Consider the following 16364-nt stretch of genomic DNA (forward strand, 5'->3'; position numbering starts at 1 on the left):
TGTACTAGAGAATTTTACTAGATATTGATCATTCAAATTTTCACTTTCAGACACGCTGAAGATCACTTTTCTAATACACTTTACTAGAATGTGGTACCACCTCAACTCTATTTAATATTTTAACTGACTGTCAAATCTTTTTCCAACTAAAGGCAACTTCTGTAAAAAAGGATTGCTTGTAAATATGCATGTAAATAGTTCTGTTAATAACCCACTGTTTTACCTTTGGTACATCTGTGTCTGCTAATATAGTTAGCTTTCTCACTTTTCTGCTTGCTTGTTCAGTCTGAATTAAAATTAGACTTTGAAATTAAAAAAAAAGAAAAAAAAAAAGAAGTGATTATAGAAAGACCATAATTGGGGCCTGCACTGTGGCATAGTGAGTAAGCTGGTCCCTGCCACACCGGCATCCTATATGCTGGTCCCAACGCGATGGAGTGCAGCTGAGTGACAGCTAGCACTCCCTGGCCGTGGGCAGGCTTGCTGGGTTACCACGGCTCCGGACATGGGCTCCGGAGGCTCTGCATGTCTCCATCCCTCCTGCATCCTTCCGTGGGCCACTCCAGTTAATTGACTTGGGGTTCCTGTCAGGTTTCTGGATTGTGCCTGCCAGGTTTGGCTTCCCCCTCAGGTTTCTGTAAGAGTATGGTGGCTATTTGTCAGTCTTAGGGTCAGTGCTGATTCTGCTCCTCCTCTTAAAGCTATTTGGTTACACAGGCACAGGGCCAAGGTGACAATGGTGCTCAGAGCACCTGACTCCTACTCCCCTCGGGAATATTTTGCACAATTAAGGAAAAGTGTTGCTTATACTAACACTGCTTGGCCTCAGCGACCCTTGATACTGAATGAGGAATGGAATCGTAATACATCTTAGATGTCTGCCACTCTTTTCCCGATTTCAAAATTGTTAGCAAGCATTACTGCCTGTATTTGCTGGTGGGGAATGTTAGACCTTTTACTTACTGTGAACTAACTTTCAGAGTTTTCTGTAACAGGGAATTATTTAAAAGGTAGATGTGCTTGTCTGATGTATGTTTCCTAGGTCATCTTGGCACAGTTAATCAGTATAAATTGGACAAAGGTGAATAAGGCAAATGTTAAATCCTAGCCCCTTAAATTCTATGAAAAGAATATCTGGATTTGTTAAGAGCTATGCTTCCACAAATTGTTCAAATACTATGTTAAATTTGGCATGTTCTTTATTTGGAAGGATGTTTCAAATTGTAAATCCAGGAAACTGGCAGATGCAATATGGTTGCAAGCCTGAAAATAAAAAGGTTAGGAAAGAAAAGTGTTGGATTGCTTGTAAAGTACTTTTTCCTTTCTAGAAGAAAAGGGCTACATTACCTTGGAATGGAAAGGACAGGAAATCACAGACGACCTGAGAATAAGTGTCTGCATTAGTTGATGTCTAATTTTGAAATCTGTTTGCAACAAAGTTTTTGAAATGCAAATATGTAGGCCAGTTAGTAACTGAAAATAGTAAATCTGTTAGAAAAAAAAGTCTCCATTTGATAGTTTAATTAGTGACTGCTGATTTCCCAGCCAGCTCCAGTAAACTGTATTCTTGTCCTGACTTTTAAATTTGTTACAGTATTAAAAGCAGTAAGATAAAACTGTCAAGTTCTGATCGGGCAGAGCTGAGTTTTAAAAGAGTAAAGAAATATTTAAGTGATCACTTTGTAAGTGTGAACATCTGATCACCTGACTGAATAGATAGGTATTATTTTGTAATGCTGAGGAATCTTGTTTTGATCAGATATTTTTAAGGTCTTCTGGCATATTTGATAGATTTAGTTCCTCTGGCTTTGAGATATGCAGGCAGGACCTTGGTGGTCTCAAAGTGAGAAGAATGAACAAGTCAGAAAACATCTTAGTAACTAATTTGGATTATATGTAAAGTATTGCCAAGACATAAGATTATGCTAAGTTGTAATTATGTGAATATAGAAATGTTACTGACACAAATGTGCCCCAAAATTGGACAAGTTTAATGGCCCTGTTGTGTTGCTATCAGCCACGATGGTTGTCTTGATAAAAAGCAGCCCCCAAGGCCTAAAAAAGACGAAAGTTTTGCAAAATCCTTCAGGTGTGGAATGAGCACAAACCGGGTTTCCTTGCCAATTAATGAGTTTAAGCAATTTAAAGTCTTTTGTTATCTGCAGTGTTGTATTCTCTAAAATATTTGTAGTCAGATTTATGGAGACAAGTGTTCCTGAATCCAGGTTTCTAACAGCTTTATGGTTGGTGGACTAGATAAGAAATTCTACAACTCCAAGGAAAACTATGATATCCATAGACCTGCTAATGGAGACGAAAAAATTAGTCACATGAAACTGAATGAATGAAATTTTTGAATTTGTATTTTATTTACAATATTGTTGGATCTTATACATGAAAATATTGCTGGTTCCGTACGTAATGTTCCCTAAAACTTCAGGAAAACTTGTATGGTTGCTTTTTTAGTACTTTGGGACATTCTGTGGTGAGTGAATGTGTCCGCCTTCTCCCCATTTGGTTCTCCTGCTTTTCTGAGGACTGACGGTGTGTTTGGCAATGCGATTGTTTGCCTTTGTCATAGCAGGATAGAATTAGCCATATCGGCATATCTGAAATTATGCACAGAATGCCGGCTTCCAGGGTTCCTGGACTTGCAATAAGAGGATGAGACGTCACTGCTCAGGTTAGCAAAGCCGTGGAGCTTGTTGGTCTCTGGTCCCTGGAGTCTCCTCTCAAGGAGTGAAACCTTGCTTCTCCTCTCCATTTCGGCTTTCCTGGCTCCTTGTCTTACCACAGGAGCTGCTAAATGGTCAGTGGAACCTTACTGAAATCAGAATTACCCGGCAATTCACAACTAGCTGAGTCAGAAGGTTTATGGTCTCTGTGTTTATTGACACTGTCCACATGAAAATGGTGAGAGACAAGAACCAAGGTGGCTTTTGTAAATTCCCTGCACACTGCAATTCAAAACCCTATCTGCCTTAGATTTACATTTTAGCTTTGAGGGTTTGTAGATCTGGGATTAACAGTGCACCTGATTTTAGATTTAACTCTGTCCGTTGCTTTTAGCTTTGCTAACCTTGAGGATTTTCTGGGTCCCATTATGGATGGTGAGTCAACTGTCCATGCCATACCTACATGAACAGTCAATCTATGTCACTTACTAGACTGTAAACCTGCTCCTTGTTTTTAAGATGCAAACTTGACTTACTCTGTTTTCTTGGCTTTAGTGTATATCTTTTTCCGTTTGGGCTCTGTGCCTGCTGCCTGTCAGAATTATACAGAACCATAATTACTAGCAAGGTAAGTGTGGCCTGGCACTTTCTGGTAACCCATGCCAATAGAATAGATGACAATAAGCATCAGGTGAGTTTGGCATGAGGCCCACAACTTCTAAAACCTTTTTGTGGCTAAGTGTGACCTAAAAGGGTATCTGACACCAACTCCTTGTCGTATTTCCCACCCAACGTGGTACTGAACCAACAACCAGATCAAATCCAATCTGGCAACGAGGGACAACTGGTTTGGAAAATGGTTATAACTGCAAGGAGGACATGAAAATCGAGATGGAGTCACTGTTGTCAACCCTAAACCAAAGTGATTAAAGCCAAGAGGTTACGAAGGAGGGGTTGCTAGCTGTGATTGTTGATGATAACTGTCAGAACACTTCGCAGAACTGTACCCATACAAGGGGTCACATTTCAAAAACAGGGATGTTGACTAGATATAATACTTGACATTGTCAAATTAATGCTAGAATCTGCATGAAGCACTCACAGTTAAGTACTGAGGAAGCTCTTTGATCTCTTTGATATGAGAAGCATAGATTGGGCTACGCAAAATGACTCAAAAACATCTTATAAGATCTGGATACAACCACACAGTGAGGACCAGTCACACCTACAGAATGACCAGTCACACCTACGGAGTGAGGACCAGTCACACCTACGGAGTGAGGACCAGTCACACCCACAGAGTGAGGACCAGTCACACCTACGGAGTGAGAACCAGTCACACCTACAGAGTGACCAGTCACACCCACAGAGTGAGGACCAGCCACACCTACAGAGTGAGGACCAGTCACACCTACAGAGCGACCAGTCACACAGCAGTCACACCTATGGAGTGAGGACCAGGGCTAAGGTTATCATAATGAACCAGGTGACAGTTGAATCCTTTGTGCCTTTAAAACAAATCATCTTGGGCCTGGCGCCGTGGCCTAGCGGATAAAGTCCTTGCCTTTAACGTGCCAGGATCCCATATGCGCGCTGGTTCTAATCCTGGCAGCCCTGCTTCCCATCCAGCTCCCTGTTTGTGGCCTGGGGAAACAGTCGAGGACGGGCCAAGGCCTTGGGAACCTGCAGCCGCGTGGGAGACCTGGAAGAATCTCCTGGCTCCTGGCTTCAGAATGGCGCAGCATCAGCTGTTGCGCTCACTTGGGGAGTGAATCAGTAGGTGGAAGATCTTCCTCTCTGTCTCTCCTCCTCTCTGTATATCTTACTTTGCAATAAAAATAAAATAAATCTTTGAACAGACAATCTTTTTAAAATGGTGTGAGTAAACCACAGTAAAAGAATGAAAGTAAATATTTACATTTCACCATACAGAAAAAAAAAAAAACCTAAAGATTAATCACTGTCTAAGCATAAAACATGAAACCATGGAACTACCAGAAGGAAACATAAGCAGAAACAAGACATTGTGAGGCACTGAATACACAGAGATTTTGGTTAAGACCCCAAAATCATAGGCAACAAAGTAACAACTGACAAATGAGATTATATGAAACTAAGGAAGCTTCTGTGCTGCGCTGTCAAAGGAAGGAACACGGGCACAAGTCACAATCGTGGTGAGGTATCTTTTCACCTGTTAGTGACTCCAACTGGAAAGACAAAAATTGTAAATGCTTGTGAGGAGAGAAAGCCCTCACAGACTGTTGGTGGGAATGTAAATTAGTGGAGCCACTACGGAAAAGGATATGGTGATTTTTAGGACATTAAAAACAATTCCTATGTGATCCAGCAATCCCACAAAAGTGGATATGCACCTAAAGAAAATAAAGCCATTTTATCCAATGGATCCCTACACTACCATGTCCGTTCACAGCAACGAAGACAGGAATCAATCAACAAATGAATGGATAAAGAAAATATGATAAACATAGATGCACATATCTATAACAATGTAGAAAGTCATGAACAGTAATGAATGAAAGCAGACAGAGCTGAAGGACGACACGCTAAGAGAAAGACAAACACGGCATGTTCCCGTTCACTGGTGAACAATCTCACTAGGTTAGCAGAACAGAGATGACAGCCAGCCTGAGGGAGTGAGGGCAGGCCCAGACAAATTAGATCAGCTTCCAGAACAGAGTTAAACAGGAGGCAGTCGTTCTAGTGTCCATCGCCTGGTGTGGAACCATCACCTACCACATTCTATCACGTATGTCAAAATGACTTGAAAGGATGAGGCCCAGGGCCCCAACACACAGAAATGACTGACGTTTGAGAGGATGGAGACCCCAACCACCCTGTTAAAACTGCACACGGCATGCATGCATCCAGGGATCACACTGTGTGCACAAACTTGTACAAGTGTGTGTTAGCAAAAGCTCTAAAAATAAAGTAGTTCACACCAAAACAAAGGCAGGACTGGAACCGGTACAGAACAGTTGGCAAACAAGAGTGTGCAAAGCTTTATGATCTGAAGGTTGATATCCTACCACTGACATTCTTTTAATACTGAGGTAGACTGACCTACATGTTTAACACATACATCCTGATGAGCCTACAGGTGGAGCACACACCCATGAAACCAGCAACGTAACATCATAAACACACCCAGCACCTCACAAAGGTTCTTCCCTTTTTTAATGACAATATTATAAATAACATAAGATCTAATCTCTTCAGAAAACTGTAAACAATGATATGTGCCACTTAGTGTTACAGCTCTCCAGCAGCCACTCATCCTAGAGTGAAAAGGTACATCCTTTGGCCCATACCATCAATATCTCATTGCCCCTGGTAACCACCATGATACTCCCTATTTCCATGAACTTTACTGTTTTAGATTCTGCGAATAAGTGGTCTCATGTAGTACTTATCCTAGAATCAATGTTCTTCAGAAAATGGTAAGTCAAAATTCTAAAAGAGACTAACTGGGTTAATTCACTACAGGAAAAATTCCAAAGTATTTCTGAACAGCAGATAAACAAATTTTGCTTAAGTAGTACATATAAGCAAAGTTTCTCAAATATATCTGATGAACTGAAACACTTGAATATCCTTACTCATATCAACAGGAAAAATATTTACTATACCAGACGAAATGAATTACAAAAAGTATGAGAGCCAGTTCTGAGGGTTGACTGGGCCACGCCAGGCTGTAGCACCCACTGATGCACACAGGCCGCGAGAATGCAGCACCCATTGGTGTATACACCAGCCAGGTCTGAGGATGGGCACACAGGACAGACTGCAGCACCAACTGGTGCACACAGGCCAGGCTATAGCACCTGTTGGCAAACATGAGAGCCAGGTCTCTCAAGGGGGCACCGGGGTCTCCCTGAGTAGCCCATAGCACTCACCAGAACAAGAAAGAGCCAAGTCTGGATGTGAGCTTGGCTAGGTCACAATATCTACTGGTGTGCATAAGAGCTGGGACTGAGGGCAGGTGTGCCAAACTACAGCACCAATCAGTGCACACGAGAGCTGGGGTTACAGGTGGGTTGGGCAGGCTAGGCTGCAGCACCCATCAGAACATGTGAGAGGGCAGGCCTACAAGGGGTCATCAGGGGTCCCTCTGACTAGGCCTCAGCATCTACTGGTACGAGAAAGAGCCAGGTCTGGGGGCAGGCCAGGCTAGTCTGCAGCACCTGCTGGCACACACAGGAGGCAGATCTGGGTGCAAAGGCTGGTTGGGGTTGTAGTTGGGTCACCTTGACCAGGGGACAATATCTGCCAGCATCTGCCAGTACCTACGAGGCTAAGTTTTGGGACAAGCCTGCAAGAGGTCTTCAGGGGTCTCCACAGCTAGGCTGTAACACCCACTGGTACAAGTAGGTGCTAGATGTACGGGCAAACTAGGCCAAGTCATAGAACCTGCCAGTTCACACAGGAACCAGGGCTAAAGAGTGCCCACTGGCGCAGGCAAGAGCCAAATATGGGGACCAACTCAGTAGGAGCGCCTAGGAGTCAATGGGTCTGCTCCATCTGCTCCCCAACCTCAGAGACCACATGGAGGTCTGGGTTGGGGGGTTGGAAAGGCCTCTGTTGCTGACTCTGTGTAAGCAGGCAGGCTGGCAAGCACAGAAGACACAGGACAGAGGGCCTTAAGTGCCTCACCAAAAGATGGAAAGAAGAGAGGGTACAACACCACCACAGGCCAAATTCTCCAAGCATCTAAGGCCATGGACATACTTAAGACAGACAGCCAGCAAGCATGGGCAGAGCTGCTCAAGTCACACCCTCAGGACATTCTTCCTCCAGCAGGGTCCCTGTCTCCTGGTGCTGATGCGATCTGGCAGCAGGGAGCGGTGTAACATCTCCCCTTTCTCCCCCACAAGAACACAGATGCAAAAAGGATAAAATATAAATGGCCAAAGACAAATGAAAAAATGCTCAGTAACTTAGCCATCTGAGATATGCAAATACAAACCACAATGAGATATTGCCTCACTTCAGAGAGAACGGTATCATGCCAAGATTGCAAAGTAACAAGTGTTGGCAAGGATGTGGAGGACAAGGCAGTGGGCTGGAAGCTGGCACACAGTACGGAGGGCAGTACAGCGGTTGCTCAGAAAACTGAAAATAGATCTTTCTTAGGATCAGCAATCCCACCTCTGGGAACACACCCAGAAGACAGGAAATCGGCACAATCCACAAAAGCCAAGACCTGGAAGCAACCAAGATGTCCCTCCACAGATGGCTGAAGAAAGACACAACAGAACAGGAACGGAATCCTGACTGGGGCGTCAAAGTGGATGCAACGCAACACAGATGCTCAGGGAAGTGAGCGTCATTGAAGCCGTGACGCCTGTGAGTGAACGGGGGCGCCCACTGCAGACCTTGTCCACACTTCTGCTGAGCTGTGCCTTTTCACACTGTACTTGTTTCACTCTTTATCCAGCCAAGACTTTGACTGTAAGTTTAGTGAATTAAAATCCTGTTATCACAAAAATCAAAAGTGAAACAAAGGGAGAAGGAGGAAAGTAACATCACATTATCAGGATTAGATCTACAAACTACATTACATCTGTTCTCCTTATATTAAATAAACAAAGCCACTGAAGACTACAAACAGCTTTTGTTTATATGGGTTCTTAAACAATGAAATTGAAAAAAAAAACCTTAAATTTAATTTTTTTAAAATAATTTACTTTTTATTGAAAAGTCAGATTTACAGAGAGGAGGAAAGACAGGGAAGAAGATCTTCCGTCTGTTGACTGAATCCCCAAGCGGCCGCAAAGGCCAGAGCTGCGCCAATCCAACGTCAGGAGCCAGGAGGCTCCTCCAGTCTTCCATGCAGGTGCAGGGTCCCAAGGCTTTGGGCCGTCCTCCATTGCTTTCCCAGGCCACAAGCAGGGAGCTGAATGGAAAATGCAGCAGCCGGGACACGAACTGGCACCCATACAGAATCCCAGCGCATGCAAGAGCAGAATTTAATCACTGAGCTATTACGCTGGGCCCAAACTTTAAAATCCTAAAAAAAATATGTAATTCATTGGGGCTGGCACTGTGACACAGCAGGTAAAGTCACTGCCTGCGGCACCAGCATCCCATATGGGCACTAGTTCAAGTTCTGGCTGTTCCATTTCCAATCCAGCTCCCTGTTAATAGCCTGGAAAAATAGCAGAGAATGACCCTAGTGCTTGGGTCCCTGAACCCACCTGAGAGACCCAGAAGTTCCTGGTTTAGGACTAGCCCATCTCCAGTCCTTGCAGCCAAATGGGGGATTAGCCAACAAATGAATTCTGTTTAACTCTCTTTAACTTTGCCATTGAAACAAAAATAAATAAATAAATCTTTTAAAATATTCATTTAATTTTTAAAACAAGCCTACCAGATATTAATATAAAGTAATACTTTCAAATAAAAAGTAGATTTCTAAAAACACCCAATGAAGGCCAACGCTGTTTCGCATCTTCGAAAGCCCCTTTAATGTCTGGCCTTACAGAAGGCAGCGGCCCCGTCTGCTCAACCACTGCCATCATAGGGTGCATCCCCTAACTAACCTGGGAAAGGGAAAGCAGCCTCGCGGTGTGTGGGCCTGGACAGGCAGCACTTCCAGCCTCTTCAGACACCACACCAAGCCAACCACAGCACGAACTCTCCACCCTGGTGAACTCAACTCCATCTGTCTTTCACAGGATTTTGCAACATGGTTGACTGGCCAACTGGGAAATACTGGTTCCTCCTCAGCTCCTCCAAATGTTGACACATAATTAATATGAAAAATATCCATTAATACTGCCACCAATCTCATCAAAAGTCCTTCATTACCAAAACAGAGTTAAGCAGGAGGGGTAGATTCTGTTGCATTCCATGGCACAGGATAGACTCCAGTTCACAATGATCTCTCACGGATAATCAGAAAAGCTCAAAGCCTCCAGACATAAAGAAACGTCTGGCCCTGACTGGAGCAGCTCGCACGCATCTCCTAAACACAAACACACTGTTACTGAAGGAACAAACTTAAATTTAAAAAAAAGAAAAAGAAAAACAAACTGCCCAGCGCGGTAGCCCAGTGGCTCAAGTCCTCGCTTTGAATGCGCTGGGATCCCATATAGACATCCCACTTCCCATCCAGCTCCCTGCTTGTGGCCTGGGAAAGCAGTGGAAGACGGCCCAAAGCTTTGGTATCCTGCGCCCGTGTGGGAGACCTGGAGGAAGCTCTGGGCTCCTGGCTTCAGATCGGCTCAGCTCCACAGTTGTGGCCACTTGGGGAGTGAATCATCGGACGGAAGATCTTCCTCTCTCTCCTCCTCTTCTCTGTATATCTGACTTTCCAACAAAAATAAGTACAATCTTTAAATAAATAAATAAAAAGAAAAAATTATTTAAAAATCTATTTACTACTGGGAAACTGGAGCTGATGATAGTTAAGTGAAGGCTGTAACTTTTCACTAATTTTCCAGAAATACACCCATTACACACCAAGTCCGAATCGCCGTAGTGTGTCAGGCACCTCCTGCTTCAGGTAAAAATGGCATTTCACAACAGTGGAGAGTGATATTCTAGCTCCAGCTGCAGGACTGCTGTTCCTCAGAGCAGACGCTGCCCCTGTGAGCACGGTTTTGTGCAAACCTCCAGTCTCCTGACACACACTGTCACCAAAAAGACAAGCACTGCTTCACAAAGGGTATTGACGAGAAAGCAGCATGTGCTCACTATGGGCGGGAAAATCATAACACCATGGCTACAAGTACCCCACGGACCGGCCGCAGTGTGCCACCCAGAACCCCTGCTGCAGTGTGCCACCTGGGGCCCTGCCATAGCGTGCCACCCAGGGCCCAGCCATAGTGTGCCACCCAGAACCCCCACTGCATTGTGCTACCTGGGGCCCTACCATAGTGTGCCACCCAGAACCCCACTGCAGTGTGCCACCTGGGGCCCTGCCATAGCGTGCCACCTGGGGCCCATAGTGTGCTACCCAGGGCCCCCCACAGTGTGTGCCACCAGTGCCCCCACAGTGTATGTTCAGTGTGTCTGCTTCTGGGCCATCAGGGAAGGTAGAAGCAGCATGAAGTGCTAATGAAAACGCCTTCCTTCTAGAATGGATCTCAGGGACTGAGAAAGGTCCCTGACAGGCAGTTTGGGAACCACTAGCAAATAACTGTTGGACGGAAATAAAAAACTGACTCAAGAGGTGCTCCTGGTGACCCTGTGAGGGTGAGCCACGCGACGGCCCGTTGGTTGAATATCTCCTCTTCTCTGTCTTGTATGCATGCACTCTCTCTGTCAATACAGCTTTCTGGGCAAAGCCCCATGATCACCAGAAACACGAAGCCAAAGCTAACCTGAGCGCACCCCAGCAGGCCCTCACCCAGGAACAGCTGAATCGACACAGCGAATGTAAGCACAAAATGGTAGTCAAGGCACCACTTGGGATGACCAGGGCACCACTGGACAGTGCCTGACTCCATTGCTCACTCCAGCTCCCAGCTCACTGCACGCCCTGGAAGGCAGAAGCTCGTGGCTCAAGCACTGGGGACCCTGCCAGCCACACAGGAGGCCTAGAAAGAGTTCTGGGCTCCTGCCTTCTGCCTGGCCTAGCCCAGCTCACTGCAGGCATTTGCAGAGTGAACATGAAAGATGTCTCTGTGTCTTTCAAACAAAATGGAAATAACTTTATAAAAAGTTGCAAGAACTCCAAAAGAGAGAACAAGTTGCGAGGGAAGTGCCAAGAAGGTGGTTGTATCAGAAATTACCAGGGAAAACTCAAAGTGACAACATTTGGCCTAAGCTTGGACAAGCAGGAGAATTTGTACCAGAGAAATTTTTCTTAATATAACACAAAATATTTAGGAAGAACAAAAAAGAATTATTGACAGGCAAGCAATCTCAGGCTATTATGAAAATTAAGAAATTTTAAATTAAAGGCATTAATTTAACAGGAAAACAGCTTTGCGAAAGAAGTCCCTTCCTGTCCACACACAAAATGGGCTTTTCAACACCTTTTCATTTGGCTCCCCCAGGCAGGGGCCTGCAGCCACAGTAAAGAAAACAAGAAACAGACTGACCCTAAGGACTATGGAATGGACCAGCATAAACAGCAGAGGGACGCACGTAACCAATTGTGCAAACTTCCTCCCAGACTCACTGCAGGCCGCTAAAACAAAAGCCAATCCCCACATCATTGTCCACGCTTCCAGAACAGCTCAGGAGCCGTACTTCAAGATAAGGGACAGCCCTGGTGTCTCCACACAGCTGTGAGGTGTGTCCTAGATAACCAGCTTCAATAACACATAAACACAAAGGTGGGAGTCCCTTCTATCTCTAACAGTCTCACTTTCATCCATGAACAATCTGACAAACTTGTAGAAGCCACATGGGTGACTTTCTCTGTATGCTGGGGACGTGGGTCTAACCATGTAGCCTTACCTTTCACCCTCATCTTAGCCTGAATGAGACCCATAAATCAAGGGCAGAACAGCTGGGAAAGCTGAGGAGCAACACCACTTTGCCTTATTTCCTCTTGGGTATCCAGGACGGGATTTCAGCAGATCTGAGGGTCTGAGCCCGTGTCTGGGGGCCAAGCAGCACTGCAGGCACTCCCATGAGACTCCAGGAAAGGTCGGGTGTGTCAGGCACAAAGGCTGGGGCACCTAGAGCAGGCACTGCTGCCGCAGCCGCATCAACATTGGCCAGTAGTTTCCATGAAGGCTGCACCCAGCATGCCATACACCTCCCATTCCTTCCGGCCGCCCAGCACAGCGTCAACTCCAAAATGTTACAGAGTTTCACATCCAGGAAGCTGTATTTTGACATCACTTTATTCTCTCTCTCTCTCACACACACACACACATACACTGGGGAGTGGAGCTCGGAGAGGCTCACTCAATACAACCTGTCTCACTCACACACATATACACACACACTGGGGAGTGGAACTCAAGAGAGGCTCACTGAATACAACCTCTCTCTCTCTCTCTCTCTCTCTCTTTCTCTCTCTCTCACACACACACTGAATACAACCTGTCTCTCTCACACACACACACACTGAATACAACCTGTCGATCAACACACAGACCATACAGCACTGACTTTAGTTGTTCTGTGCCGATGATTCATCGGTAATCGCTGCCTCTGATTACATAAATAAGTCACTTGTCAGTTTGAAAGCACTTTCAGACACTCTGTCCGAATCTTTACAAGATTTCTAGAACGTCGACATGGCTGGCATAGCCCTCCTCGGGCAGCTGACCAAAGCCACGTTTGGCGATGTCACCCTTCAGTAGATTCAGGTATCAGGTACAACCTGCTGCAAGCTGCCAAAAACTTGTCCAAGGAACAGTCTTCTGAATCCAACAGGAGGCTCACGTGCACACGCCCAGCATCCAAGGTGTGGAGGTCCCTGGGAACAGGGCCACACCCACGGGAGAGGTGCCTGAGTGAGGCCCGGCTCCCAGCCGCTGGACTTGCTGCATCTCCTTCTCAGAGCCCCAGCTTCCATTTCTTCTTCATGCTTACGATCCGGCACCCTCTCCTGACTTATCCATCCCGTCCATGTCCAGAACGAAGTACCTGAGGCGTGTCATTCAAATCCTGGAGTTCTCTAAGGACCCAACTTGCCAACTCCCAGCAAGCACCTGCACACACGACCTTGTGTGCACATGGGAACAGACCTTAACAGCAATCTGCAAAACCACAGCAAGGAATGTGAACCTCCGCGCAGTCCTGGGAGGCCCGTGAGAACCAGGCCTAACTGAGCTGCTCAACTTCCCAGGAGCCTCTCAGTCACCAAGGATCGCCAAGGCTTCCACTGCTCATTTCACCTCCATTTTTAGAAATGTGCCAGGTACCACAGAATCCTTTTCTAATTCTCAAGGGAGATAGGAGGCGGGCTAGAGAAAGACACCACCCGCTGATTCACTGCTTGCAAGGTAGGGGCTGGGACACACCCAGGCCCATCACCAGGCAGGACTCAACCCCTGAGCCACCTGGGTGTGCAGGAGCAGGAGTCCAGAAGGGGCCCCAGGACTTCAGCTCAGGCATCCCAAGTCAGATGTGCTACCCACTGAACACAACCCCTGCCCCACCACAGGACTTGTAAAAGCGGAAGGTGGGCTTCAAAAGCTGCAAGATGTTGCACATGGCGTAAATCAAGCACAACCACAGCATGCACGTCCCTCAGGACGCACGGACTGACCCAGCTAGTGCAGACCAGCGCCACTGCTGCTGGCTGCCGCCTCAGGAATTCACACTTCCAGCCCAAGACCAGGAAAGCTGGATCCTGCCGCAGGAAAACGCAAGCTCACACGCGTTTCCCCAAGGGCTGCCGGGCCCTGGAAGGCAACCTGCCCGCTCACCGTGGGCTTCCCACAGCCCAGCCATCACCGACGACTTTTTCCCACTTGCACAGCTACCGCCAAGGACCTGACCCCTGTGCGCGGTCAGCGCCTGCACGGACCGAAGCGTCGGCCTCACAGCCCGGGTCGCCACGACGCAGCATGCAGCTCGCCTCTCCTCAGGATGCTGTCACCCCGCCACGGCCACCCCAAGCCCCGGAACCGGGGGGCGGCGGGCCCGGTCCCTGACAGGAGGCCCGCGGCTGAGGCCGCTCACCTTCCGACAGCTCCAGCTCCAGCTCGGCCAGGCTCTCCCGCACCTCGGCGGGCAGCGGCGCCTCCTCCAGCGGGCAGCCGTGCTCGGCCATGGCCGGCGCGTGCGGGCGGCCCGGGAAGGCTGCGCCGCGGCTCCCGCCGTCCCGGCTCCCGAGCGCGCCCCCGCCGACCCGCAGGCCTGCGCGGGAGCGCGCCCGGGCCCGCCCAGCAACACCGGAGCGCCGCTCCTATTGGCCAGCGGGCCCGCCGCGCGCTCTCATTGGGGAAGGCGGAGAGCTTCCTGCACGGCGCGCCCGGCGCGCGGCCAGCTGGCTGACCTCGGGCGCCGCCGGCTTGGCGACGTGGACGCCGAGGCACTTCCGCGCGGCCCCTCCCCGCCAGCGGGCGGCGTGTCCTTGGCCGTGCGCGTCCGGCCCCTCGCGGCCTCCTGGGTGTGCCGGTGGACCTCGGGCCCCGGGGGCAGCGCGGGGCGAGGTGGCCACGGCGAGGGGCTCCGGCGTGGTGCGGAGGGCGCGTCCAGCCTTAGTGGGCGAAGTGTGTCCGTGGGCCGCCCGACGCTTGAGCCGTGTGGCCTGCGTCCTCTGCCCGGCCCCGTCCCCTCCTTCCTCTCACGGGTGTTGGCACCCTCCTGTCTGGGGCGTTTGCCGCTGGAACCCGCCCTGCCACAGTTAAACAGGTAATGAAGACTGGCTTGTGGCCGTCAGTGAGCCAGTGGTCTGCAGGGTGGACCACTGAAGCGGAATGCACCTGCGAGCATGACAGCCAGACATTTCACGTGTGGCGGGGAGCAGCACCGGGTGGCTTTGGTCGCCCAGCAGCCCGGATCCCTTTAGGATACCACAGTGGCTGTGACGCAGACAGCAGATCTCACCTGCCCACTGGGGAACCACAGGATGTAATTTCAGACCCCCACTTCAGTCTAGTGTTTGAAGAGTGATGAGATCTTTTTTTCTCAAAATGCGTAAGAATTTTCAAAAATGAAAGGTAACTCTCTTGGGTTGCGCCATACAGGCAAATCCTGGAAGGCCCGGTGTGGTAACCTGTCAGCTAAAATCCTCGCCTTGCACATTGTGGCCTGGGAAGGCAGTCGAGGACGGCAGTCGAGGACCCTACACCCCCGTGGGAAATCCAAAGGGGGCTCCAGGCTCCTGGCTTCGGATGGGTGCAGCTCTGGCCTTTGCGGACACTAGAGAAATGATTCAATGGACGGAAGATCTTCTTTTGTTTTTCCTCTCTGTATGTCTGACTTCCCAATAAAAATAAATCAAAAAAACCACACACACTCACAAACCTAACACAGACCAGGTACCAAACTCCATCCAGTAAAACCCCAGCATGTTACTTCATGGTGCTTGGGAAAGGCTGAGTCTGCGGCCGTGGTTAATAGATACCTGGGTGGACGCTCTGAAAACCTGTGACCTCCCAGCTTCCTCGACCCTTTGGGGCCTGACTTTCCCCTCACCCGCTGGACACCAGCCACATTTACTTTTCAGCATAATTCAGCTGGAAACAGTTTAAAAGAGAGAGAGACTGTGTTCCCCACCTCAAGGCCTGTGTACTAAAGTAACAAAAGTGCTTGGGATTTATTGTCTCGAGGTCCCAGAAGCTGAATGTGATCAGGGTGCTGGGCAGAGAATCTGCACCATGTCTCCTTCCCAGGTGTTGAGGAAGCATAAGCCAGTCACTGGAGGAGGCCACTTCCTGACCGCCAGGGACCTGAGAGCTCTGACCAGTCCAAGAGCCCTTTTTCCCTCACAGGTGATTCATAGGCTCTCACCTTGTTAGCACACACAGCCACCAGGCAGGAAAGCTTATACAAACTCCAGCCCTGTTCTTCAGCTTCGTCAGCTGGGCCTCCACCAGCGAGCGGCTAACCTTTCATGGCTCACACTTTCTTGTCCATATGCCTAAATCTTTCTGGACGGGAGACAACCAGCTGGACAGAAAGAGCCGCAACATTTCTAAAACTTCACCAGGAAAAAAAAAAGTGCAACTTTGTAAGCAACATTCAGTGTCCCTTGGCAGATAGATGTGTCACCCCAGTGTCTACATTCATGGTCCTGTGTGCCTGTTTACC

General features: G+C 48.2%; 1 protein-coding gene across 5 annotated transcripts in view; it reads right to left on the reverse strand.

The window, feature by feature from the left end:
- The window catches only part of DIP2A (disco interacting protein 2 homolog A), an 85043-nt gene extending 70587 nt beyond the window's left edge, over window positions 1-14456 (reverse strand). For all 5 annotated transcript variants that reach the window (XR_009245143.1, XM_058661521.1, XM_058661519.1 and 2 more), the window contains exon 1: window positions 14289-14456. Coding sequence is in view for 4 of the 5 variants with exons in the window: in XM_058661521.1 (XP_058517504.1) it covers window positions 14289-14379 (91 nt within the window). In the remaining variant the exon portion in view is untranslated. The remainder of the gene's footprint in view (window positions 1-14288) is intronic.
- Window positions 14457-16364: the final 1908 nt, after the last annotated feature.

The sequence above is a fragment of the Ochotona princeps genome, chromosome 3 (assembly GCF_030435755.1).
Source record: "Ochotona princeps isolate mOchPri1 chromosome 3, mOchPri1.hap1, whole genome shotgun sequence".
Lineage (NCBI taxonomy): Eukaryota > Metazoa > Chordata > Mammalia > Lagomorpha > Ochotonidae > Ochotona > Ochotona princeps.